Here is a 25704-nt window from a genome sequence, read left to right on the forward strand (position 1 = left end):
ACTCACTGAGGTTCGTGGTACAAAAGCCCCAGTTTTTTAGCAAGGTGGGTCACAGTGCAAGGTGAGTAGGATGAGGGTCCTTTAACGGAGAGATTGGTGAGGCTAACGTCCCGGGTGCGATTCTGAGAGCACCAACTCCAGGGGGCGCTAGCGGGAGCTCCGCGGAAGACAGGGTCAGCTGCCCATGAGGCTGGCGCCTCCGGTTAAAGGATTTCCGCTCCCGCAGGGCTTCTTGGGCTCGTGTGGAGACTCCTAGAGCATGAGTGTTCCCCCAGGACAGACCCCTTCTTCAGGGAACAGCTGAGGGACTGGTGCTCCCGGCCACCCGGGGGGCGGCGGGTATCCACGCTGCATGGAAGGGGCAGCAGGTGCTTCCCTCCCCGTTTGGGGCAGGCAGCCCCGCCTCCCTTACCTTCTCCCTCTGTCTGGCGGCTCCTGGCTGCCCGCGTTGTTCTGGACATGGCTTTCGCGGCTGGACACCTCCTTAAGCTCGGCTCCGTGGAAACGCTCCAGGAAAGAGTCAGGCCTCTGGTCCTCGTGGCGTAAGTGCCTGGCGGCCCAGGCACGCAGCGAGATGATGAGGCGTGACAACCTGGAAGGGCACAGACCCGCAGCGAGGGCGGTGTGAAAGGAGACGGAAGCCCCCTCCCAGAGGGCTGGGGCAGGGGCAGAGATGCCGGCAGGATGTGGGTCCCAGGGCTGGTCTCAGGTTTGTACGCCACCCCCTGCCCCCACTCTCCAGAGCCTTTTCTTCCCTCCACCTCTGCCACCTGGGACGGAGCTTCCTCCATAAGGGACATTTCTTCATTATGGCTTTGTCCCTTTAACACCTGGACTCCATCAAAGGCACGATCCTGCCAATGGGCCATTTAGCAAGCTTTTCTGCTCATCTTTCCTTCTGCCCCATGTAGAGCTCTTTGTTACGACTGGTAAGCATAGGCACAGTAAAAAATACAATTTCCGAATAGTGATAAAATTCAGAGCAAGGTCTAAAGGAACAAGCACCCAGATACAACCTAGGTTCTTTCCCCAACCCTTGTCCTATGAATTGCTCTTCATACAAACTCTTGTTTTCTCCCCAGCCCTGTGCAGAAGTTCCTGTGCAACGTGCCCTGACCTCTCTCCTGGAGCGGACACCACCCGGGCCGCAAGCACCTGAGACCAGGCAGTCCACGCCCAGAGCTCATCTTAGCTTCAGTTTTCTGTAAAAAAGCTTCCCTCAGCCCTGCCTCTTGCTTCCCCGTCTTGGCCAGGGGGGGAATGGAAAGAGAGACTCAACTATTTCTTGGAGTTCAGCTTTCCTGACTGGGCACCCACTGTGCACGCCACTGTCCCCAAGAAATCAGTTCTGAGCAACCTGGCATGGAGTCATGAATTGTCACATACCTTGATCCCCATCACACACCTGTGACCATAGCCTAAGGGAATAAGTTGAAGTGAGGCAACATCCCACGAACAGAGATGCTTACAGCGGCTGCTGCAGATGAATGGCAAGGTGCCTGCCGAGCCCAACCTCTCCTCTCTGACACTCCCCACACCCACGTCCTCCCTCTGCTGAGGGAGAGAAGCAAGGTCATACTCCCCGGAGCTCCAGCCTCAGCCAACAGGACGACTGACCCACAGAGTCACTCAAGCCTCGGAACTAAAAACCACTCCAAGATGGGGTTGGGTGTTTCAACTCAGGATCATATGGTGAAGGCTGTGTTCAGCCTGTGCCTGCTGAGGTAAGCCAGAAACAGAGAAAGCCAGAAATGTAGGAGGCACGCAGGCAAAAAGCACACAGATCATGAAATGCTGCTAGAGAAACGAGAGAGGGAAGGCAGCTGCTTCCCCACGGCCCCTTATGAGCCCCACTGGCTCCGTTTCCACAAGGTGGCCTGGATCTTAGCTTACACCAGCCCCTGCCCCAGCCCTACCCTTTTCATTTGAGCTAGTTGAAGGTGTTCTCTAACTTACGATCAACAGGACTTTTATTAGTAAGATATTTTATTAGTAAGACAAAAAACACTGGAAATCACTTAAATGCCCAGCTGTAAGTGGCTAGTGAAATAAATAATCCTCCACAATGAAAAACATGAAGAATAACTAGATAAATTAATTTTTTTGCAATACTCTTAAGCAAAACCTGTAGAACACGTGACTGTATGAAACTCTGGCTTTGGTAAAAAAAAAAAATATCAGTGGAAGGAAATAATGAGTCCAACATTTGTGGAGCGCCCGTCGTAAGGCAGCGCTGGGCTCTGCTGCAGCCCTCATGTTACTGGATGCATCTTTAGATGAGACGTGAAAGGTGAAATGACTCCCTTCAGGTGGTACAGCTACTGAAGCCGGAGGACAGATGTCATCAGAAGGGAGACAGAGCTCGGAGCCTAGTTAATCTTTCAAATACTTTTGTGAGGACATAAGCTATGAAGTCTAGACCCATACGAGTGAGGACCTGCCAGGGGCTATTTCCGACAGAGCCACGATTGCCCTCTGTGTGCCACCGTGATCCACCCAACGGTCTCCCACGGCTGGCTGATCTTTCTTCTGAATTCTTTTCTGAAACTTCTCTGGTTGGCTTTTTTTTCCTTGAATTCTTCCAGAATTGAGCAAGTACCTCAATATCACTTTTTATGAGAGCAATTTCAGATAAAGGCAGTTTTTCTTAGACTTTTCTGAGCTCAGAACACCTGACCCAAGAGGAAATGACGCCCTGATAGATTTCTGACTCTGCTTCTCCTGCCCCTTTCTTCTCCAAATCTGCAACCCTACCCTCAACCACCATTTCTTCCTGAGACTTATCTACCTTCTTTCTGCCTCCGTCTGCCCTTTCCCAAGGTGAGGGCTAAGACCGGTCGGTTACCTGGCGGGCCCCTGGCTGGTGAAGGAGCTTCGCTTGGATTCAGCCAGTCCTCTGGTCTCCATGGTGATGCCTTCTTGCAGTTCTGACGGTGTCTCCTCACATGGCAAGTGGGTCCTAGGAAATCAAATATGCAGCAAGCGAAATTGATTTCAAGCTCATCCTTGACATTGATTTCCAACCTCCTGGACACGTTGAGGACTGAGATGGCCAGATGCCCTGCTTAAAGAGGAAAGCTACTGTCACAGATCCTCACCCCAGAGCTCCCCACTTCAGTTCATACTCCAGCAGCAGCCAGCAGGTCCTGGCTTTCAGGAGAAAGTGGCTTTTCCTTTATGACAAGGAGGCTACTGCCCATAGCCCAGGTGAAAAGGGCAAGCCAGCAGCAAATGGTCCTTATTAGAGCACTGGGGGCGGGGTGGTGGTGGGGAGGTCCCGGGCCTGCATCTGGAGTCACAGCAGCTGTTTCCATGCAAGGATTCCAGAACAAGGATTTTGGTTCACACACATCTCTGCATACTGAGATCCTATCTCCTAAAGTCGGATCAAGTGCCGTCTCCTTCAGGAGGTCTTCCCTTGCCCCCTGTCGTAGTGTGTGGGTACTGCAGGAGCCCACTGGTTAAGAGGAGGGTCCGGCCATACTGTAAGGAATTGGCCTAGCCCTCCACGTGCATTTGTGTAGTGCTTTCAAATGAAAATCCATTTCTGCTGTGCCCTTTTGCCAAGCCCTAACCTGTGTCCCCTGTAATGCGGAGGGAAGGGGGGCGGGGACCTCACCTGTGCAATTCAGGGAGAAAAGCAACAGCACCCACAGGACAGGTGTCCACAGCTCAGTCTGAGCATCAGCAGAGCCTCGTGTTTGTTGAACTTCCTGGAATAAGACCTCTCTGCTGGGGTGTAATTTTCCTTTCTTCCCTTTCTTTTAAAACTTCCTAGGGCTGAAGTTTGATTAGCCTGATTAAAAGCCATCCAGGCATTGGCCTCCAGGGATGTGCATTTCATTCTATGAGTCTTGGAGAGCCCAGGCAAGACAAATTAATTCGATCACGTGACCTATTCCAGCCTAATCAGCCTTCTCAACAAGGTGGCAACACGGCTGAAGAAGCAAGCAAGAATTAATGTCAGGGCAAAGGCTCTATCTCTCCCCAGTGAGTGATTCGAGGTCAGAATCCCGTATCTCAGCCGCCAAGCCGCTGCCTCTTCCTTTCTGCAACCTCCCTGCCGTCTCCAGCATGGGGAGCTCACTACCATTCCATGGCTCCTCCAGGTCTTCTCTGCACAGCCCTGATTGCCGGCAGGTTCTTCTCTCCCTCAGCTTCCCCATATCGAGGATACACTTTTTTTGTTTTTTTTGGCTGGAACCACATGGAGTCAGGCAACTTCATCTTCTAAAGGACCGCCTTCCATGAAGGGACAGCTCTCACACCTGTGCTGCCTCGTTTTTCCAGGCTAGACGCATCAGCTCACCCAGCCTTTCCCCATCAGGTTCAAGTCTCTTCCCTGTCATGGTCATTCTCCTGTGAGCAGGTTCCTGTATTCTTGCCTGACTGGGCACAGAGACTGAGAACCACCCTGCTGTTACTGGAGCCCAAGACATGCTTTTGGTACCCCATCACCAGCTACCATTATCCAAAACCCAATGTCTTATAACATGTGCTGCTGCTAAGCCAGAAGGCCTTGTCTTATGCATGTAGAATTGATTTGTTGGAAATAAGTATTGGACTCTCCCATTTATCTGAGTCACTTGATGTTTTGGCACCCTTGGTATGCAGGGTCCTCCCAACTCCGTCTCATTCACAGATGTGATACCCGAAGTATATGCCATTTATTGACTGCTTGCTGTATGTCAGCCACATACATTTGATCACTTAATCCACATAAAAACTGTATGAGAGGAAACTGAGGTTCAGAGAGGTTAAGTAACTTCCCCAAGGTCACATAGCCAAGCGGCAAAGCGGAGATTTGTATGCCATTCCATCTCCTTTCAAAGCCTGCTCTCACCTACTCCATGAATCTGCCTTCTGTTTTCATATATGGCACTGATTAAAGCAAAAGTTGAATAGGACACAGCTGAGAGCTGAGCCCTGTGGCATGCCACTAGAGACATGGCTCTGATTCCCCTGGCTGCACTAATGTGGGCATGGCTTTTTTATTTCCAAACCGCCTAACTGAATTCTCTATACTCATAAGAGACCACTCACACCTCATCCTTATACATATGAGAGACCCTACCAGAAGCCCTGCTGCAGTTAGGAAGCTACAATACCCTTGCGCTTCTAATATTCTGCGTACTACAAAGGTGGGAATGCATGTGCAAGGCACCTGGGTCAGTTACAGGAGGAGGAGGCGGCAGGGCGACAAGTGAGTCCATCTCTCCAGTGCCTGGATCCTAGCAGCTGGCATGCTTGGGGATGGGGAGTTGGGGTGCGGGCAGCAACTAACAGCTGGGCTCTAGCTCTGCCACAGAACGTGTGCCTGGAAGATCTAGAGGCAATCCCAGGACGAGGTGTTCCGTCCCCACCAGCAGCTCCCTCCTCAGGGAGCTCTAGGCCCCGAGCAGGCGGCCCAGCATTTCTGCCTAGTCTGGATTCTGTTCATCGCGGGGGGGGGGGGGGGGGGGGTACATCCTGAGACCAGATTTATTTGCAACAGCAGCAAAGGACTCAATGCCCACGACATCAGGGCTTGTGGGTGGGTGAGAAGGGCAGAACTCACCCCAGATTTCAAAGCAGGCCTGCAGCTGGCAGCAGTGAGAGCTACTGCAAGTGGCCTGGACCTTTGACACCTACATGAAGGGGAGGCGGCGTAGTGGGGAGCCCGGAGGCCTGGGTTCGAATTCCTACCCCAGCACCTATTAACTAAGTGTACTGTGGGCTGGTCACTTACCCTCCCTGAGTTTAATTTTCCTGGTCTTCGAAAAGAAAACAAAGGAAAAATTGATTTCATATTGATTTAAGTAATGGTCAAACACCCAAGTCCAGAAAGGCACATTTAGCTGTGAAGAATAGGAAGGGTCTTATACGATGTAAGTTCAAGGGACCCAAGGGGCCTTTTCTTCTTGATGCCTCTCCCCACTTGTTTCTTGATGCCCAGAGTTCTACCCTGCTGTCTTTCTCCCAGCTCCATAGTCTCCACCCTCGTTAAATGCCTGGGGGAATTTAAATAGCAAACCCAATTAGTTATTCCTCAGAGAAACTGATTTTATGAGGTAAATGGAAGGGGAGATTGGCTAGGAGGAGAGGAACCAAATGTCTGAGGTGATATTTTGTGTCCCCAAGGACACACAGGTACTGCCAAAAGGGAGAAACTTCTGGCAATCAGTGCAAGATCAGGGATCCAGAACCTCCCAGGGAAATACAGAGGCAGGAGAGAGCGCGGGCCAGGTACTGTCCGGCCGGGAGCTGGCTCAGGACTCGACAGGCTTCGGTCTCTGTAAAACAAGCAGATCAGGCCAGGACAACATGAAGTTGCCTTCTATCCGCAGTCTCCGGTTCTCTGTGGTGATGGTGCCTTTGCAGGAAGAAGCCCTGTGAAGTTAGTAACTAGCAAGATCAAGGGCAACTGGTGAAACAAAATGAAGTGACTGTTTTGAAAGACAAGGTCATTTTCAACCTGTAAAATGAAGCTACTGCAAGTGGCCTGGACCTTTGATGATGATGAGCTCAGATGATGAAGATGAGCTCAGAAGCTCATCTTCTGAGTTTATTTATACAGAGGAATTAATGTCCACAAGGTGAAGCTTTTTCGTCACTGGGAGGGAGCAGAGGTTCTCATCAGAATGGGAACTGGTGATTAACTTTGTGCTCTGTGGATCTGGTGTCTTCTTTCACTGACTTTGGGGACATAAGAGGAAACAGAAGTGGCCTTTTGGAACAAGGGTGGAGAAGATGATACCTTATTTTACTTTTCCTGATCTCAAGCCCTGAGGAACTAGAGTGATGGGCAGGTACTGCCCCGGCCACGTGTGACCAGGGAACTGAAGTCACTGCATTTTTGTCTTGGGTCCTGGGGAAGCAGGTTGAAAATGGTTTTCTTTTGTGGAAATTGCTTTGGGCTCTGTTCAGGGTAAAGCATGAAGAAGTCTCCTTCTCTGTAGGACACAACCCCTTATGCCCAGAAGCTCACCTAAAATAGCTACACTAGGAGACTGATCTGGGGTTTGGGGTGCCCTCGGTCCCAGCTGCAATTCTCTGTGGCAGACTGTGAAGCCTTTCTCGATTGCAGTATCTGCAAAAACATGCCAGCCAGCTCTCAAATAACTGAGTCAACCAAACAGATCTAAATAGGAAAAGCAAAATTCAAGACATTTTTATTTCTGGTCTTTTCAAGGTGTAAAGTTAATTTTTTTGTTCAAAGGAAACATATTCATCCTTCCTTATGACTCTTCACTAGGAAAATGGGCCCAATGATTTAAAAAGAGAAACAGAAACCTGGGTCTCTAACTTGGTGAAAGACCTGGGAGGCGGGATGTCTCAGGGGTCGGGGAAATGATACTCCCTGCCTTGGGGGGCACTCAGCAAAGGACCACACTAATGCATATGTTCCCAGCACAGCTGTGTGACATCATTGAGGATAAAGAGTGATTAATATTTAAGGACACACATTCATAATTATTTCTCCCAAAAGTTTTCTAAAAGGATTGGAATTTCAAGGCAAAGATCTACGATTTGTTCAAACAGCATTTCCTCCCTGCAAATAGTGATGTGAAACTTTAAAAATTTTATGTGACTGTGCCAGAGTCCTTGGCTGAAATCAATCTTACAGGGAAAACTAGTCTGTGAATTGACAGATGTTGGGCTGCTCTGGGAAGAAGGGGAGGGCTCTGACCCCAGCCTTCCGGCCCAAGGCTGCTCCCCCCAGCCTGAACTCCTATTCTCAATCTTTGGTGATGCTAAGGAGCCATTCTGGAAACTTCTGTCTGTTAACCCACTCCTGCCTCCATGAGATAATGCTTCTCATGAAGGAAGCATTTTTCCTCTCTCTCCTTTTGAAACCTCTCAAGTGTTTCCACGGGATTCTGTACTAATCTGTCAACAAGCTTTTACCACGTAGGTAGCTGGGAACGGCCCCAAGTGGAGCTCACTGAGACCCGGCTAGTGGTCAGGCTGAGACAGCCTGATGTGGCCACAGGCAGGAAATGGCCCATTCCAGGTGTCGGGACAGCTGGGGCCATCTGAGGTCAGAGGAGGTGAAGAAGGCTTCAGCTGGGACGCCAGAAAAGGCCCATAGGAGGGGCAGCATCTCCAAGACCCGCAGTGAGCACCGATTAAGCTCTCACTGCATGGCAGGGGTACCCTGTTTTACCCTCATTTCTGCCCTGAGGTCAGTACTAGTCCATTTTGCAGATGAGGAAACTGAGGCTTGGAGCTGTTGAGCAGCTTTTCAGAGCCACTTTTCAAACCCGGCAGTCTGACCCCGAGCCTGTGCTGTTGGTCACCACGCTGGCCTGGGGACGCGGGTGGGGGAGGGGAGGGCATTTGCTCACCCGTGAGATGGCAGAGTACTGTCCAAGAGCATCACTTCAGAGCGCTGGCTGTGTGGACAACCTATCCCCGGAGCGTGCATGGACCCAATGTGAGCCCACAGCGAGGCTCTCGGAAGCCGGAGGCTCTTGAACAGCCCGCAAGCCAGACGGAGCTTGTCGGCCACCGGCCGAGGCAGAGCCAGGGCGAGTTGGGCACAGCTGGCTCGTGGTGGTGTCGGGTCAAGCAGGCCTTCTGGGCAGGAGCCCCAGCCCACTCGCCAGGCCCGCCTTCTCACTGGGAGGAGCCAGACTGACACTCCAGGGACTCTGGAAGCTCCACGAGATGCTCTGGTTTTGTCCCGCTCGAGGCAAAAGGGAGCAATGGGGAAAAGTTCCATTTGCTTCAAATTCTTCTTGATCCTAACAGCTTCCTCCTTCTCCCGTTGGGCCCAAGATCCCAGGAGCCTGATGCTGCCCAGGGAGCCTGACTTCCTGCTGTCCTCCACGCTTGGGACTTTTCTCCCCTCTACCGCAATCCTCTTTGAAGCCCCTCTTCAGGGGGTTTTATTAGCTCAGGTGTGGGAAAGAAACTATTAATGCACACCAAAGTTTTAATAGCAGATAACTGTCCTAATAGTGTTCCTCTTCCTTTTAAATAAGGGCAATGCCTTAACCTAAAGGAAGGAGTCCTCAGTTGTGGAACACAAGTATTGACAGTCGGCCAGTTAGGAGGGAGAAATTTGAGTAGGGTGAGAATTTCTGATGCCCCTGAGTCTATCAAATTTCCTGGGTCCAAGCACCAACTTAAAAAGAGTTGGAGGGAATATCTGTTGCCATGCTTTGAGATTTCCTTCCTTTGCCTGAATCCCAGAAGGTGGAGGTCCAAAGACTACATAAGTTTGCAAAGATAGGGAAACTGCTGTCTATCACTTATTAGCCGAGTTGCTAAGGAGCAGGGACAAAGCAGCTAGACGTAGGAAAAACCAAATGTACATTTGAGAGAGGAAGTGACATATATAAGTTAGTGAGGAGAAACGATGGAGGAGGGCCTAGTGCCAGGGATGCGAGGATTGAGGACTGTAATTGCACTTTTGGCCGTCAGATAATATGCAGTTTTCATGGGAGGGAGGTTTTAAGTGTTATATTTGTGAGACAAAAATAACATAAATATTGGAAATAAAGCTTCTTCTTGTTCAGCTCAATCAACTCACTGAGAATTTAAGAAACATAAGAATGTAAGTCCATTTGCACCAAATAGATACTCTCCCATTTCCCATTTCCCAATGCTGCTCCATTTTGCAGTTGAAGAAACTGAGGCATGGAGGGGTTAGTGAGTTTTCCCAGGTCTACTAGTAAGTTAGGAACAGGGCTAGAAGTAGAACTCAAGGCCCCAGGTTTCCATGTGGCTGCCTGTGTCAGGATGTCACTGATGGGGCCGATGGCTTTGCTGGCAAGGCACGGCCCACTCCCCCCAGGTACATGAGCACGGCTGAGTCCTGGCCTTCTCCTGGAAGTGAGGGACAGTTAATCTGATCTGTACTCCACCCCAGTGCCCAGGGCAGTGGCTGGTGCACAGACAGAGCCCGATAAATATTTGATGTATACAAGGGAACGTGTGGCAGCTTGGGGACATTTTTACAGTAGAATTTAATCAGCTGCACATGAGTCTTCATTTTCTTGCCTCTAGAAAAAAAGTTACAAACATTATGTAACTTTTGAAGCCTCATTTTCCCACATCTCTAAAATGAGAATAAAAACTACTTCAGTGTGGGTTGTGAGGAGTAAGGGACATGGAAAACGAAGTTAGAAGGAGTGCTGTGAACAGAGCCCGCCCTCCGACCTGCGCTTGCCCACAGGCTAAGGCAGTCTTTCCCCCAGGTCTAGATCAGCTATGGAAATAACCTGTTCCAGGCACGAAGTTAAAAGCCCATCCTACCTGCTGAGGCCGTTCTCAATGCTATCGAGATCTCTGTCCGTGGTCCTTACCACGAGGTGGTGAGTCCTGGAAGGGTGGGAGTATTGGGTGCTAATCTTGGCCATCTTCTTGCTTTGTCACATTCAGCTCCAGAGTGGTTGCTGAAACATGAACACAAAGCAGATATGTCATCAGGACCCCCCAGGAAGTAACTGCAAACCCAGCTGGTATGGGAGGGCTACTCCCCCAGGCAAGCCCTGGCACACGTGCCCTCCTCCATTTCTCTCCCAGTTCCTGCCACACTGTGTTTTAGTTGGATCTCTCCGGGCTAGTTGTCCGAACCAGAAGCACAAACAAGGTCTTTTACTCCTTTGTATATGCTGCATGCTGAGAGCTGCTCAAAGGTTTTTTTTGTTTGTTTGTTTTGTTTTGCTTTTTGCCACACCTCCTGGTTTGCAGGATCTTAGTTCCCCGACCAGGGACTGAACCTGGGCCCCCAGCAGAGGAAGCGCGAAGTCCTAACTACTGGACCGCCAGGGAATTCCCAGGGGCTGCTCAAAGTTAAGCGCTGATTCAGCAAATGAATGAATTAATGGCCAAGTTGGTATCCTATGTAAGAAAGCTAAAACCCTCATGATTCTCTTTAATGATGCAGTGTCCCTCCTAACTCTGGCTTCCTCATTTACCCTATGTTAATCTTATAATTTTGCACATGTTTTAGTAACTCCCCAAAATCTTGTTTTAAAACAAAGTATAAAAAACCTAAGTACTTGACATTTATAAAACCTTTACAATGTGATGTTCAACCCAGTACACACTTCATCTCATTTAATCTTCACAATAACCTCATCAGATATTTACAATTTTTGTCTACATTTAAAGATGACTAAATTGAGGGACCTCTCCAGTGGCACAGTGGTTAGGAATCTACCTGCCAATGCAGGGGACACTGGTTTGAGCCCTGGTCCGGGAAGATCCCACATGCCGTGGAGCAACTAAGCCCGTCCGCCACAACTACTGAGCCTGTGCTCTAGAGCCTGTGAGCCACAACTACTGAGCCCACGTGCCACAACTACTGAAGCCCGCATGCCTAGAGCCGGTACTCCACAACAAGAGAAGCCACCGCAACGAGAAGGCCACGCACTGCAATGACCCGCCCGCCTGCCACTGCGCCACCTGGTTCCTAACAGGCCTCGGACCAGTACCTTTAAAGGCCCCCACTCTGACTCCCCTCCAGCCCTAGCCCATGAGGCCAAGGGAACATGCTCTCCCAGAACCCCATGCCCTGCTCTAGCCTATGCTCTGGGTGCCCGGGACCCCCAAATTCTCTGTGGACAGGCTCTAGAGGCTGCCTGGGCCTCTTCCCAGGTCTGTCTTCCTGAGAACGGTGTCGATGTGCTGCCCCTAGACCTACAGGTGGCCCAGGAGGAGCTATTTGTGAGGGTGAGGTGAATGGAGCTTGAAGGTGTGGGCAGATTGTCCACTCATGTGTGTGAAAGGCCCCCTGTGGCTTGGGGTGGACTCAAGGCTGGGAATAGAAGGGGGCAGGCCATGGATGGGGGACCAGAGATCAAATGTCCCCATGCCACTATGTTCCAAGGCCATTCTGACACACGTGCAAACCCAAAGTGCTAGAGAGTTAACGCCCCTTGGGCAACCCTTGACTAACAGAACCTGGAACCATGGGTAAATATTCCCCTTTTCCGTCCCCTCAGGAAGATAATTCAGACATATATTCTACATGGCTCTTTGGAGAAGCCCTAGAAGGATCAAACGACTTGCCCAGAGTGGTGATTAGTTTGATAATGTACACTTGGGGTAGTTTCCCCTGCCTCCCTTGTTTTCTCTTCCAAGACCCCTACTTCTCTTCCTTGGAACCACTCCCCAAAAAAGTTGCCTGCCAGCATGCCGTTACCCAAAAAATTCTTTTTTTTTTTTTTAATGGTGGGAGGAGGGGATTACCTCAGCTAAGAGAATGCTTTTTAGTTATTTAGACATGGTAAGTGGGCCCTGTGCACTCCTGACCTCAAGGGTTAGAAGTAACCTAATTTCCTTCTTAATTCCGTGTTCTTTATCCAGGAGAATAAGGTTGGGTAGGACAGGGCAAAATGTACATCATTAAAGGAAAATGTTAGTTTAAGGTAAATCATTAAGATCTTTTTTCCCCTAATTGCTTCATAAATGTCATAAGGGTTGTCTTAAAAAATTACTTAAAAGAATCAGGACACAAACAAAGTCTATATATTCTGATTGGTTGATGTATCTCACTGGTATTTTTAAATCTAAAGTTTCTATGCGTTTCTCTTCTTTCTCTTTACGGAAGAAACGTAATTGTTTGTACTATAGAATTTCCCACAATATGGATTTTTGCCAATTCCAACTCTACGATGTTTCCTGTAAATTAGAAGTTGTACTCAGGGCTTGTTCAAATTTGGGTTCCATATTTTCTTGGGTGATTTTAGCAGCCACTGGTGATCACTGACTGGATCTATTGATTTATTAGGAGTTGCAAATTGGTGATATTCTAGCATTCCATCTTCATCAGTTAGCTGAAGTATTCTTAAAAAAGAAAATCTGACTTCTTATTTGGCTGCTCAGTGGTATGGTTCATACAGGAAAGGCAGAATAGACACTTAATTCTTTCCCTTTATTTACCAGCTTGTAAGCCATGGCATCCTAAGTGATTCCCCAACCGCCAGAGTGTTTTCACATCTCCCGGCCCCATAAACTCTAGGAGAACTCACAAGTGAGATGATGAAAGTACAATAGATGATCCTGAGGCTCTGCTGAAAATGGAAACTGCCATCCAGCCAGGGCCCCCTGAGCGTGAGGCTCCTGCATATCCATTACTCATCCATCCTCAGGAACCCCAAGAGGTAATAGCGAGGCTGATTTCGCGGGTAAGGAAATGCGGGCTAGGGTCTGTCTGACCCTGCTGTCTGTGTTGTGGTTTGCTTTGTTTATCATGCCCGCTGCAGGAGATGAGAACTGCACAAATACAATTTTAATTTTCAAGCACGGGAAGAAGATGCATCCTGCCAAGTACCAGGGTGACCTTGAAGTGGATCCCAGGCCTGAGCCGTTTGTGAGCATCTCCCAAATGAATGTGTGTTTTCTAGGGCTTGACTGGGAACTAAGGACATACCATTCCAGACAATTCCCATTTTCTTTACAACATCACTAAACCCAGCATATTTTCTTCCCACCGACACACTTATTGACTCCATCAGTGTCCTAGGCATTGCACCCGGCCCTGAGGATTATGATGAAGAAGACAGGTCCCTGTCTTTGAAAGCACAAAGTTGCCTGGAAAAACAGGTATGTAAACAGCAGGGGGAGGAAAGAGAGGTGCTGAAATAGAGACAGAGACATGATGGGGAACAATGTGGATGGGGGGCACTAATTCTGCCTTAGGGACCACTGAGGTCTGAGAAGGCTCCTCACGTGAGGAGCAATCACAAGAATTATTTAACATTAGTCAACATGCACTATGTGTTAGCCATTGTGCTGTGCACCTTTAAGGATCTGACTGTCTTTTGTGCATATCTTTAACTCTCTCCACTGTTCTCGGCTGGGACACCTAAGTAGGCAGGAATCTAACAAAGCTCGCCTGCATTCCAGATGTATTTTTTTCGCTCCTTTATTAACTCCAAAAGCCTTGAAGGCAAGAATTGTTTCCTTTTACTTAGAATATTTTATCCTCCAAAATACTCAGCGTATACACATGGTAGGTAATAAAAAGTAGGTGGCATAAATGGAGGAGGACCAGGTGAGTAACTGTAATGACGACACTGATAATTACAACAGTATATTTACTAGCATTTACTCTTTGCCTGGTCCTGTTCTGATAATTTAAGTGTGTATTTACTCACTTGATCCTCACAGCACTCCTGTGAATGAGTCACACTGAACATTTCTATCCTATTTAAGAATGGATGGGAATTTATGAGGGAGAGAGCGAGTGAGCAACAAAGGAGGTCAAAACATGGGAAACCCTTTCTTCTAAACTGAAGTGTGCTTCTGAAAAAAAATCTTGGTCCCCACTTACGATGACTAACTTTCCATACTAAAAAAATATTGTCCATGTTCTGTCCTCTTTTTTATTATGGCTTAGACATGAAAACCAGTCCTGCTTCCATTTGTGTCATTTGAAACATTGTCATTTTTCAAACCCTGAATGTATCTCATCAATAGAGAGGTGCCTGCAGCCCAACGTGCACGCCCATCTAACCCACTGGAGGTCCTTGCGAGGTATCACTGTCCTGCGTGATGACTCCTATTCAGCTGGGGACTGGCAGGTCCAATTAGTGAGGCCCCAAGTCTAGACACAGAGCCACGCCAAATAAATGGGAACCCCAATCAGAGGGGAGCCCCATAGTCTTGCTGGATGTGCACTCTTGGCCCAGGTCTCTGTCTTCTCCAATGGAGATCGACCACTTTTACCACCTGGGGTCTTTGCTCTTCTCAGAAGTAACCTCTCTTTGGGCTTCATCCATTTCAATCCTCCACAACTCAACTTTCTCATCATTGTTCTAGGCAAAAGCACTCAGCCAATTCTCAGTAAGTATGAGGTTGGACGGGCTCACTGTGTCAAATTAAACTCCAAAGATAAATCAATAACTCCCACAAGGTCTGCATGCCTTGGAACTATTGTCTAAAGCACACTTCTAATTGCCTTTCCCTTCTTTCCTATTCCATCTGAGAACTTCAGGGTAGAAGGGAAAATGTCCAATGCTGAGGCACTGAATCACTCTGAGACCTGCGAACCAGCCAGAGAACAAACACAAGGACCAGAACAGACGTCACTACACTAACCCAATGACGAGGGCTGTGTGTTTTCAAGCAGTCCCTTGAGTAATATCTTTTGTTTGAGACAAATGACTTTGGAAAGACAATATAGGCAGTCAAGGGCACTCAACTGAGAGAAACGAGAGCTGGAGTCTCTTCTCAGCTCAGCCTCCAATTTGGGCGAGTGACCCAGCACTTTAGTTTCTTCATCTAATGATGGACATAGACTTATTGCAGATGAAATCTTTCATAGGAACCCAATGCATAAAACATTCACTTGTAGTATTTTATTTAAATGTATTTTGTAATTTTATAAAGACAAGCAGTGGGACATAAGTTAATTTTGACCATGATATCCAATATAGTAAAGTTTGGTATGGAATACATGTCAATCAATGCTGTCTTTATTTATTTGGGCTTTTAAAATACTTAAATATACATTTAAAAAAAAAACCTTAAAATGCATACAGAATACCTTAGGGAACTCTGTGGAACAGAGTTGAAAACCAAGGCCAAGTTGATTATTAAAGGTCCTTCTGCTTCAGAAGTTCCATGATGGGACAAAACTCTACAGTGCAAATATTGTACCCAAGGGTCCTCTCATATTTTCTGTGAGTGTGATCCTATGTGGAGAAAATAAAAATATTCCAGAGCTTCAAAAACAGAAAGGGGAAAAAAACTATATAATGTTAATATTCTCTGGACATGGCACAATACAAGTATAAACAACTTGAATATCAGAACTTAACGTGAGAGGGCATTTTGAAAACTATATTAATATGCAAAGATCCTCAACAAAATACTAGTGAACCAAATCTAGCAACATATAGGAAGGATTTTACACCATGACCAAGTGATATTTATCCTAGGAATGCAAAGTTGATTTATCATTCAAAGTCAATCAGCATAATACACCATATTAGTAGAATAAAGGGTAAAAACCATGTGATCATCTCAACAGACACAAGAAAAGCATTTGTCAAAATCCAACATATTTGCAAGTTAAAAACTATCAATAAACTAGGACTAGAAGGAAACGTCCTCAACCTGATTAAGGGCATCTATGACAAAGCCATAGCTAACAACATAATGGTGAAAGACTGAATGCTTTCCCCCTAAGATCAGCAATAAGACAAAGACATCCATTCTCATCACCTCTCTGCAACATGGTATGGCTTGCCAGGGCCATTAGGCAAGAAAAATAAATAAAGGCATCAGATTGGAAAAGAAGAAGTAAAACTATCTCTATTTGCAGATGACATGATCTGGTATATAGAAAATCATAAGGAATCCACTAAAAAACTATTAGAATTAATTGAGTTTAGTAGTATTGCAGGATACACAATCAGCATAGAAAAATCAATTGTATTTCTATACACTAGCAATAAATAATAAGATGAAATTAAGAAAACAGTCCCATTTTTAGTAGCAGTAAAAAGAATAAAATACTTAGGAATAAATTCAATCAAGGAAATAAAATGTTTGTACGCTGAAAACTATAAAAATTGTTGAAAGAAATTAAAAACATGTAAATAAGTGGAAAGATATCTCCTGCTCACAGATTAGAAAAATTAATAGTTAAGATGGCAATACTTCCCCAATTGATCTACAGATTCAATACAATCCTTATCAAATCCCTTCTGGAATTTTTGCAGGAATTGTCAGGCTGATTCTAAAATTTACATGGAAATTCAAGGGACCCAGAGTAGCCAAAACAAACTTGAAATCCTGATAAAGAAGAACAAAGTTGGAGGACTCAAACTTTCTGATTTCAAAACCTATTACAAAGCTACAGTAATCAAGACAGAGTGGTACTGGTGTAAGGATAGATATATAGGTCAATGGAATAGAATTGAGAGTACAAAAAATAAACTCATACACCTACGGCCAACTGATTTTCAACAAGGGTGCCAAGATAATTCAATGGGGGAAAAAATAAATAGTCTTTTCAACAAACGTTGCTGGGAAAACTGGATATTCACATGTAAAAGAATATATACCATACATGAAAATTAACTCAAAATAGATCATAGACTTAAATGTAAGGGATAAAACGATAAAATTCCTAGAAGAAAACATAGGAGTAAATCTTCACAACCTTGGATTAAGCAATGGTTTCTTATATATTACACCAAAAGTATAAGTGACTAAAATAAAAATTAGATTGCACTTCATTAAAACACACACACACACAAAAACCTTTGTGCTTCAAATGATACCACCAAGAAAGTAAAAAGGCAACCCACAGAATGGAAAAAATATTTTAAAATCATATATTGGTAAGAGACTTGTACCCAGAATATATAAAGAACTACTACAACTCAATAATAAAAAGACAAATAACCCAATTAAATAATGGACAAAGGATTTGAACAGACATTTCTCTGAAGGAAATTACAAATGTTCAACAAGCACATGAAGAAATGCTTAACATATTTAGTTACGGATAAATGTCAGTCAAAATCATGATGAAATAACCACTCCACACTGCCTACGATGGCTATAATTAAAAAAACAGACAATTACAAGTGTTGGTAAGGATGTGAAGAAGTTGGAATCTTCATACACTGCTCGTGGGAATGTAAATGATGCAGCCACTTTGGAAAACAACAGTGCAGTTCCTCAAAATGCTAAAAATAGTCACAATGTGACCCAGGAGTTCCACTCACAGGCATATACCTAATGAAAACATATGTCCACACAACTTGTATTTCAATGTTCACAGCAGCATCATTCATAATAGCCCCCAAATGGAAACAACCTAAATGTCCATCAGCTGATAACTGGATAAACAAAATGTGGTATATCTATATAATGAAATGTTATTCAGGTGGAATTTTATTCGGCAATTAAAAAGCGTAAAATACTGATACCTGCTACAACATGGATGAACCTGGAAAACATTATGCTAAGTAAACAAGCTAGACACAAACAAGCTATAAACAAGCTATACACACATTGTATAATTCCGTTTATATGAAATGTCCAGAACAGGCAAATCCACAGAGATAGAAAATAGATTAGTGACTGCCAGGGGCAAGGATGGGGAGGGGAGTCAGAAAAGAAAATGTCTGATAATGGGTTCAGGGTTTCTTTTGGGAGTGTTGAAAAGTGTTGGGCTGCACCCCGCAGGCCCACAAGGCCTGCACTTGCCCAGCTTTAAGACCAAACAAAGAGCCTGGAGTCAGGAACACAGACATCAATGGTTTAATGGATGGGGGGAACTTACATGTCTGAAGCAAGGTCCTGGAGCGACACCCCACTGTGTGTGGCTCAGGGCAAACAGGACCTGGTGGCAGTCTTCGCCCCCAAAAGGAAGGGGGGATTACCATTTATAGGAGAATTGACGGCAGGTGGGCTCATTAGTTACCAGGGAAACCAGCAGAGGGGCACGCCCCTCACCACCCCTTCCATAAGAATAATCACTAGCTGGGGGCTGGGGCAAGTAGTAGGAAGGTCAGTCAGGTGTGTAAGATACAGGTGAAGCAGGCATTTGTTGGGCAGGGGATGAACAGAGGGCAAGAGAACAGCAATCTCGAGTGACCTGGCCCTACAAAAAGTTTAAACATTATATCGAGTTAATGGTCGCACAGCTGTGAATATACTAAAAAATAACTGAAATATATACTTTAGAAGACTTTCATCACATGTGAGTTATACCTAAAAAAGAAGTAGTGTTAAATCTAAAATCAAAACACTTTTCAAATGCAAAACTCACAATGTCTGCTACAAGAAACTCATGAAACATAAATATACTAAAGGGGAGAAATGTCAAAATATCATATTAATAAAAATACTGATAATGATCACATTTTTGAGAGTTTACCTGATGCTAGGTACTTCTCCCCATGTATCAACTTATTTAATTCTCACAATAACCCTATGAAGTAAGTACAACTATTATCCCTATTTTATAGATGAGCAAACCAAGGTACACAGTTCACACAGCCAGGACTGTAGCAGGCAATCTAACTGTAAAGCCTGAAAGCTTAATCCACTGCCTCTCAAGAAACGAGGCCAATTTCTGGGACCAGTAAGTATCAACATTTCCTCCATCTGCCCAAGGAATGTCCAAAAGGGTAGCTCAGGTCTTAGACCATGAGGATGTGTCCAGTTGTGCTCGGAACTGAGCTTCCCGGTTGACGAAGGGAAATGGAAGTCAGAATCTCTGTTCTCCCTTTTCTGCAGAGTAGAGGCTAGGCAAACCCAGGAATGTCACTGCACCAAGATAGGAAGAATGAGTCTGAGTTAGGAGACTTGAATTTTGTTTTTCAAGGAAACCTCTGAATGGCTGGGAGGTGGAGTCCTCCCTCTTCTCAACTCTATGCACTTTTATAACACAAGCAAAGGGAAGCCTGCACACACCAGCTGTAGATTTTCAATTCCTGCCTGAGAAGAAAAGCTAACCTTGTTCCCCCAGACAGGAAGAGATTCTGGGTAAAAGAGAGCCCACCGAAATTGTAACAAGGTTATCAATTATGTGACTCAACCACCAGACAGAGGCTTGCCTCATGCCTAGAAAGTGTCTTGGTCTTCTGTAGAGATGACTCAGAACTAATGGGACTCTGGTTTCCTGAGCTTTAAGTGCACTCAGTTTCTAAATGACTATTTTGCAATAGGATTCAGCTGCTCAGGTTGAGATTCCAAGAGGATGAAAGTGCTTTCTAGATGTATCTAGGGCCGGAGAACCCGTATCTCTGTAGCCAGCCCTATAGATGCTCTGCCCAGAATTCCATCTTCTCCTTCCACCTCCCAACACACACACACACAGACACAGACACACACACAGACACACAGACACACACACAGACACACAGACACAGACACACACACAGACACACACACACAGACACACACACACACAGACACAGACACACACACAGACACACACAGACACACATACACACATACACACACACACACAGAGTCATCAAGCCAGGCAAAGGACCTCCCTTCCTTCCCCAAGGACTGTTTCCCCAAGGCTAGCTGCAGACACAGGAGGTAAAGCGTGTTTTTTCCCTTAATTAACTTTTGGGATATGATATAAAAATAATACATTGTCATTACAGGAAATTATAAGATGGTCATATCCAACTTTGAGCACTTGCCATGCCAGGCACTGTACTAAGATATTCACACCAATTGCTTCATTTCTTCTCCCAATAACTCAATGAGGCAGATGTTATAACTACTACTACCAACTTACACATGAAGAAACTGAGACTTGGGAATGGTTAACAACTTATTCAAAGTCACCCAGTGGCAGAACTGGGGAACAAAAGCCTGTTTTGTTTTTTAAATCCCTACACTGCATTATTATAATACAAGACGGAATGTGTGAAGTTCCTCAAAAAGAGGATCAGATGAGGTCCAAGGTGTGGGCCATGTGAGGGAGGATACAGTATATCCAGGAAGTTTTTGTTGGTACAAAACTAAATGTCCTGAATGGCACCGTCCCAACTGCTCCCCCGCCCTTCCTCCCCTGAGCCTTATTCTGGTTAATGCCCCACGAACGACCCGTGGAGCCAACTAATCACCCAGCTAAGCCTCGCATAAGCTTCCACGCCTCCCTCTCCCTCACTTCCCCAGATCCACCATCACCAAGTCCTTCAGTTACACCACCAACTGTCTGTCCCCTCTGTTGCCTCCCACTCATCCATTCACTAAGTCAGAAATGCACTGAGCCCTAACCATGTGCCAGGGCTCGAACAAGCCAGAGACAGCTCTTGACCTCCGTGAGTTCTGTTCCCACCTCTGTCCAGGCCCTGTTCCCCCTCCCCAGGATTGCTGAAACAATTCTTTTTGCGCATCTCCCATCTTTAGTTTCACCTCTGCAACTCTTCCAAGGCCTGGCACTCAGGAGGTGCTCAATGAGTGTGGAATGAAAGAATGAATGAATCTTCTACACTAACATCGGGGTCTTTCTACACGATAGTTCTAATCATGTCACTCAGAAACTTTCAGAGGTTGCCTATTTTCTCCAGCATGCAGTCTTAGCCTGACATTCAAGATTTTTTTGTAACCTGGATCATATTAGCCTAAAAGGGATGCTCCATTTAAATGAAATTACTCATCCTTCCCTTAAGAGTGGCATGAATTTTCTCATCCCACCTGGTGGCAGAGACTGCGCACCAAAGCCCACCCTAGTACTGGCTGTATTTCTCAGTCCCCCTTCAGGGCAGCTCAGGGCTGGGTGGCAGGATCTGGCCAGCAGAGTCCCCACCATGATGCAGGGCCCCCCAGTGCCTCGGAACTCAGACATCGCATAGGCCACGGGCTAAGCCACTGAGACGTTCTGGGTCTGTTACCGAACGCAAGTCCATGTGCCTGACACACAGTGAGTCCCAACAATACCGAAATGTCGGAGTTTGCAGCAGAGAAAGGTTTACTGCAGGGCCACGCAAGGAGACAGGTGGCTCATGCCTTAAAAACTCTGAACTCCCTGAAAGTTTTCAGCAAAGCCCTTTTGTAGGAAAGGTGAGGGAGGGGCGTGGTTAGTTGTTGCTAACTTCTTGGTGTCTGATCCTTTGTTCTTGAGGTCGGGTCTCGGTCAGGTCATGATGTTCCCCTAAATCTCCACCAAAACAAGTGTCTTTCTCTTTTCTGACAAGAAAGGGCAAGGGCCCAAGGCTCAACTTCCGCCCTCCGAGGTCCAGGTCCTGCCTAAGAGGAGCCTGTGCAGGTCGCTTACCCTGCCCGGGAGTGTTCATCCAGCGGCCAGTCTGGGTCCTGCGGCCAATGCCCAGGCTCCGCCGAGGAGGCAGATCTCAGCTGGCGGCGCCCTCGGGGCCAGGTCCCCAGACCCCGCCCAGCCGTCATCACTGAGGGAGCCAGGCACGCCGCACCCAGTCGGCCCTCAGGCTTTTCATTTAAACTGGAGAGAATCATTTGCAGAGCATCAACAGGAGCACATGGTGTAGCAAATGCCAATCAGGCGAATGCCCAGCTCACCACAGCTGCCCTTCTTTGAGAACAGCCCCACGACAGAGGTGGCCCTGCAGTCACGACGTGCAATGCCCTTGCAATTTAACCCTGACCTCTGGCCACCTCCTAGGGGTGGACAACTGATCTAAGCTGGACCAAGTTTAGAAACTTGAACGGACAGACTGAAGCTGGTTGAAGCTGTTACCTTCATGGCTGTGTCCATATACTCCCGTTGCCGAGGCCTCCAGGGACTGCGACCCAGAGACGGCCGCCGCCACGAAGTCGCGGAGGCGGGGATGGGGGAGGGGTTCGCTGCTGCCTCAAGGCCTGGGCCCGGCCAGTGGGTGGCAGTGAAGAGGACTCTGGAGCTCTGGAGGACACAGCCCTCAGCCTGTCCCCGGGCCCCCCGCCCCCCTCCTCAGCTCACCCTCAGGCTCGGAGACCGGAGGGCCTGGAGGGCCCAGGAGAGAAGGCCAAGGGCCGCCTCTCGCCGCACTTTCTGCTACGAGGAACCCCACAGCTGTGCTCCTCGGGGCAGCCAGACCTCCAACCACCTGGAGCGCTCCGGCTCTCGTGCACTTCGGGTCTCGCGATAACTGTCGTGCGCTAAGGGCTGCGCGCGGCTCTGCCCCTATTACGAGTCTATGTGTTTCCACAACAGGGTCTATCCTCTCCTGAACAAACGCACATCTTGGCTCCTGCTAGTCCCTCTGCCTAGAGAGATGTTTTCCCTCTTGCTCAGCAGTTGAAATTCCTTAGTTTCAACTCCATTATGGCCTCCCCTGGGGGGGGGGGTCTGTCACTCCCACTTCTCTCTACTCTGGGACACTGTTATCACCCTTATTGCAGCCCAGAGCAGAGGCCATCTCTACACCATGATGTCCAGAGGCCAGGGGCTGTGTTTGTTTAATTAATTTTGTCTCCCGCAGGGCTTAGTCTTGTCATTTGTACTCAGGAGTAGACAGTGTGCAGCTGACATGAATTAGGTCAGAGGGAAGACCATTTACCCCGGCCTCATTGTAGCAGTTGGGGGATGGAGGTAAAAGCTTGACCCATCCCAACCTGGAGGCCGCAGTGATTGGCAGGGATTTCAGGGTTTCAGGTGAACAGGCGGCTAGACAGTGTGGGTTGGGAGGGAAGAGGGGACCACAGCACCTGATCATTGCCATCCCTCCCTCACAACCACAGGAAACCCGCAGCCTGTGCAAGATCTGGGTGTGCGGGGGGGGGGGGGGTAGCTACTGAAGAGCCTCTGTGGCTTCCAACTGTTTACCTCCTGGGTACCATGGCGACGGGAAATTGGTCGCCGTGGCAACCCCATTATTAACCAGCCGCAGCAATCGCGGGCCGATAGTGAATGACTACCGAAAAGGCAGAAACACTGGCGCATCAAAGGCAAGAGGCACACGCAGTCCCGGCCAAAGTCCCAGATAAAGTGACTGAGATCTTGTGGGGACCAGTCACCCGGAGAGCAGCCAGTCGCCCTCTCCTGGCATCCCACGCCCGACGAGGGCCCCGTTTATGACAGAACAAAGGCTAAGAAGGAAAAGTGCGTGCGCTCGGGCGTTCTTGCGAAGGGAAGTTCGCGTCTTTCCTGCCACACCCACTCCCCGCCAAGGGAGTCCCGCTAGCTCAGTGAAATGCTAACTCGCTTCCCTGACCTAGCGGAATTGTCAAGAATCCGGGACTTTGGCGTACAAGGACCTAGCGCAGGGAGTGGCCGTGACAGGGGTCACCTCCCTCCTCCCAGCCCGGCTTTCCATCGCCCCCTCCAGTGATTTCTCATTCAGGGAGTATGTCACCCCACGCCTAGACAACGACGTCGTTGCCCGTTTTTATGAATGAAAGTGTGTGTGTGCGTGTGTGTGCGAGGGAGGGGCTGGTGGACAGGTCCATAGAGACAGGGGTCTGGACTGAACACTCCGGGGTAGAGCCCGAACCCAGGTAGCCAGTCACTGCCCCAGGGTGTGAGGTACCAGGGAAGGCGCCGGCCCCAGCTTCGCCCCTCCGGAACATTTGGTGAGGAGCGCCCACCGTCGAGCCGTCTGGTTTCCGGGTGAGGGGTTGCGCCGGCGGAACCGCTGGCAGGGAGAGCGCTGAGCGAGCGAATTGCGTGTCCCCGGCACCGCGTCCACCGCCACGGGGTCCCAGCCGCGGGCCCCGGGTCCCCTCTGCTCTTGCCCCACTGACCCTCGGCCACATGCCATGTCTAACTAGAGATACCCACTTCAGAATGACAAATTTTAGTCTCAACAACAGCATAAAGCAGAGCAGCTGTGAACTGGGGAATCACACGGAGAGAAAAATGAATCGGCACTTCCTCCAGTCATCCAGTCCTTGCCCAGGGTTGCCGGAGAGCGAGGGGCTGCTAGCCGCGCCCCCCTCGGGGCGTCGGGGGCGGGGGTGAGGGCTGAGCTGGAGAGAAAAGCCGGAGGACGAGGACAGAGGGCCCGTGTGATTATCCGGTTAGGGGTTTGCAAAGGATCTGAGGCCCACCCCACCCCGCCCCTTCTCCTCGCTCCTGAGCACTAAGTCCCTAAGGCCAGAGCAGCCAAGATCGCGGATTATGATTTTGTCGTTAAAAAAAAAAAAAGAGTGCTTACTCCCCCAAAGTATTTTCATTCTTTGCCTCCTCCGCAGCCCACCTGTCTCTTTGCATCCTCACGGCTGAACAGGGCCCAGCGGAGGCAGTCCCCCTACCCCGGCGGGGGTCCCCTTGGCTCCTGCCCCCTCCAAGCCATGGACACAACTTCCCCCCCGCGCCGCGCGTACTCGGGGAGACTCTGCGCGGGAGCCGAATCTGGAGCCCGGGGAACGAGGCGGCGCGGCCTCTGGGTACAGGGTTTCTTGGGGAGATGTCTCGGGGGTGGTGTCCATCCTTTTGCTGAAGGAGTCCAGCTTCTTCTGCCTCCTGCCCTGACGGCTCAGCCCGACTTGGCCCAGCGCGTCTGCGGGACGTGAGTAGAAAGGGGTGCGATAGACTTAGGAGGCGCAGGGGACGCCTTCTAGTCCTTTGATCCCTGCTGGAGGGAGTTGTGTGTGTGCCGCGGGTGGGAACAGATGCCAGAGCTGGCTCTTGCTTCTGCTCCTTCCTTTCCTGCCGAGATGTGGCCCGTTTCAGCACCGGGGGGGTGCGGACAGCGCCGCGCCCGCCCTAGGGCTCCGCCACCCCACTGCCCTGGGCGTACTTCTTTAATCCACACGGTGACTGAAGTCCGCGTCCCCCGCGCACCTCCCAGCGCCCCAAGAACAACCAGCTCAAGGGCCCCTAAAATCCTTACCCCACTTCAAAGTTTGAGCTCTCCGCGGCGCGCCTGCGTCTGGCAGAGCGTCTCCTCCCCGCTCTGGGCCGCAGCTCCGGCCTCACTCCCTCCCACACTCTCGGGCCCCAGGACCCTCCTCTTCAGGTGGCGGAAGGAGCCGGTTGCCCGCCTCTCTCTGCGAAAGTCAGGTGAGGCTCTGGAGCCTCAAAGGCGGTCCCCGAAGAGGCAGAAGCCACTCGTTTGCATCACCGTGGCCTCCAAGGGAAGAGGGGCGAGCCAGGAGCAAGAAAGCAGAAAAGTCTGTCTGTCAAATCCGGACCCTCCCCTAACCGCGAACGGCCTCCTTGGACTCCTTCCTGGGATGTTTTACCAGTAGTGTAATCCATGCGGCATGAGGACACAGCAGAGATCTGGGAGTTTGAAATTTAAAGATGGGAATGTATATCCCCTTAAACTCATTTACAATCTTAGGGGGAGGGTTTTAGAAACAAATGTCTCTTAGGGATAT

At 48.5% G+C, this 25704-nt stretch overlaps 1 protein-coding gene across 3 annotated transcripts in view; it reads right to left on the reverse strand.

The window, feature by feature from the left end:
* The window catches only part of CNGA3 (cyclic nucleotide gated channel subunit alpha 3), a 43659-nt gene extending 18224 nt beyond the window's left edge, over positions 1 to 25435 (reverse strand). For 2 of the 3 annotated variants that reach the window (XM_027128898.1, XM_027128899.1), the window contains exons 1-3: positions 10243 to 10346; positions 2846 to 2959; positions 413 to 592 (exon numbers count right to left, since the gene is read on the reverse strand). In XM_027128898.1, the coding sequence (XP_026984699.1) occupies positions 413 to 592; positions 2846 to 2959; positions 10243 to 10346 (398 nt within the window). Of the gene's footprint in view, positions 1 to 412; positions 593 to 2845; positions 2960 to 10242; positions 10383 to 25214 lie in introns of those variants that run through there. The other variant, XM_027128897.1, reaches the window with a different exon arrangement.
* Between the last annotated feature and the right edge of the window lie 269 nt (positions 25436 to 25704).

The sequence above is a fragment of the Aethalodelphis obliquidens genome, unplaced genomic scaffold (assembly GCF_003676395.1).
Source record: "Aethalodelphis obliquidens isolate GAN/ISIS:26980383/991018 unplaced genomic scaffold, ASM367639v1 scaffold35, whole genome shotgun sequence".
NCBI lineage: Eukaryota > Metazoa > Chordata > Mammalia > Artiodactyla > Delphinidae > Aethalodelphis > Aethalodelphis obliquidens.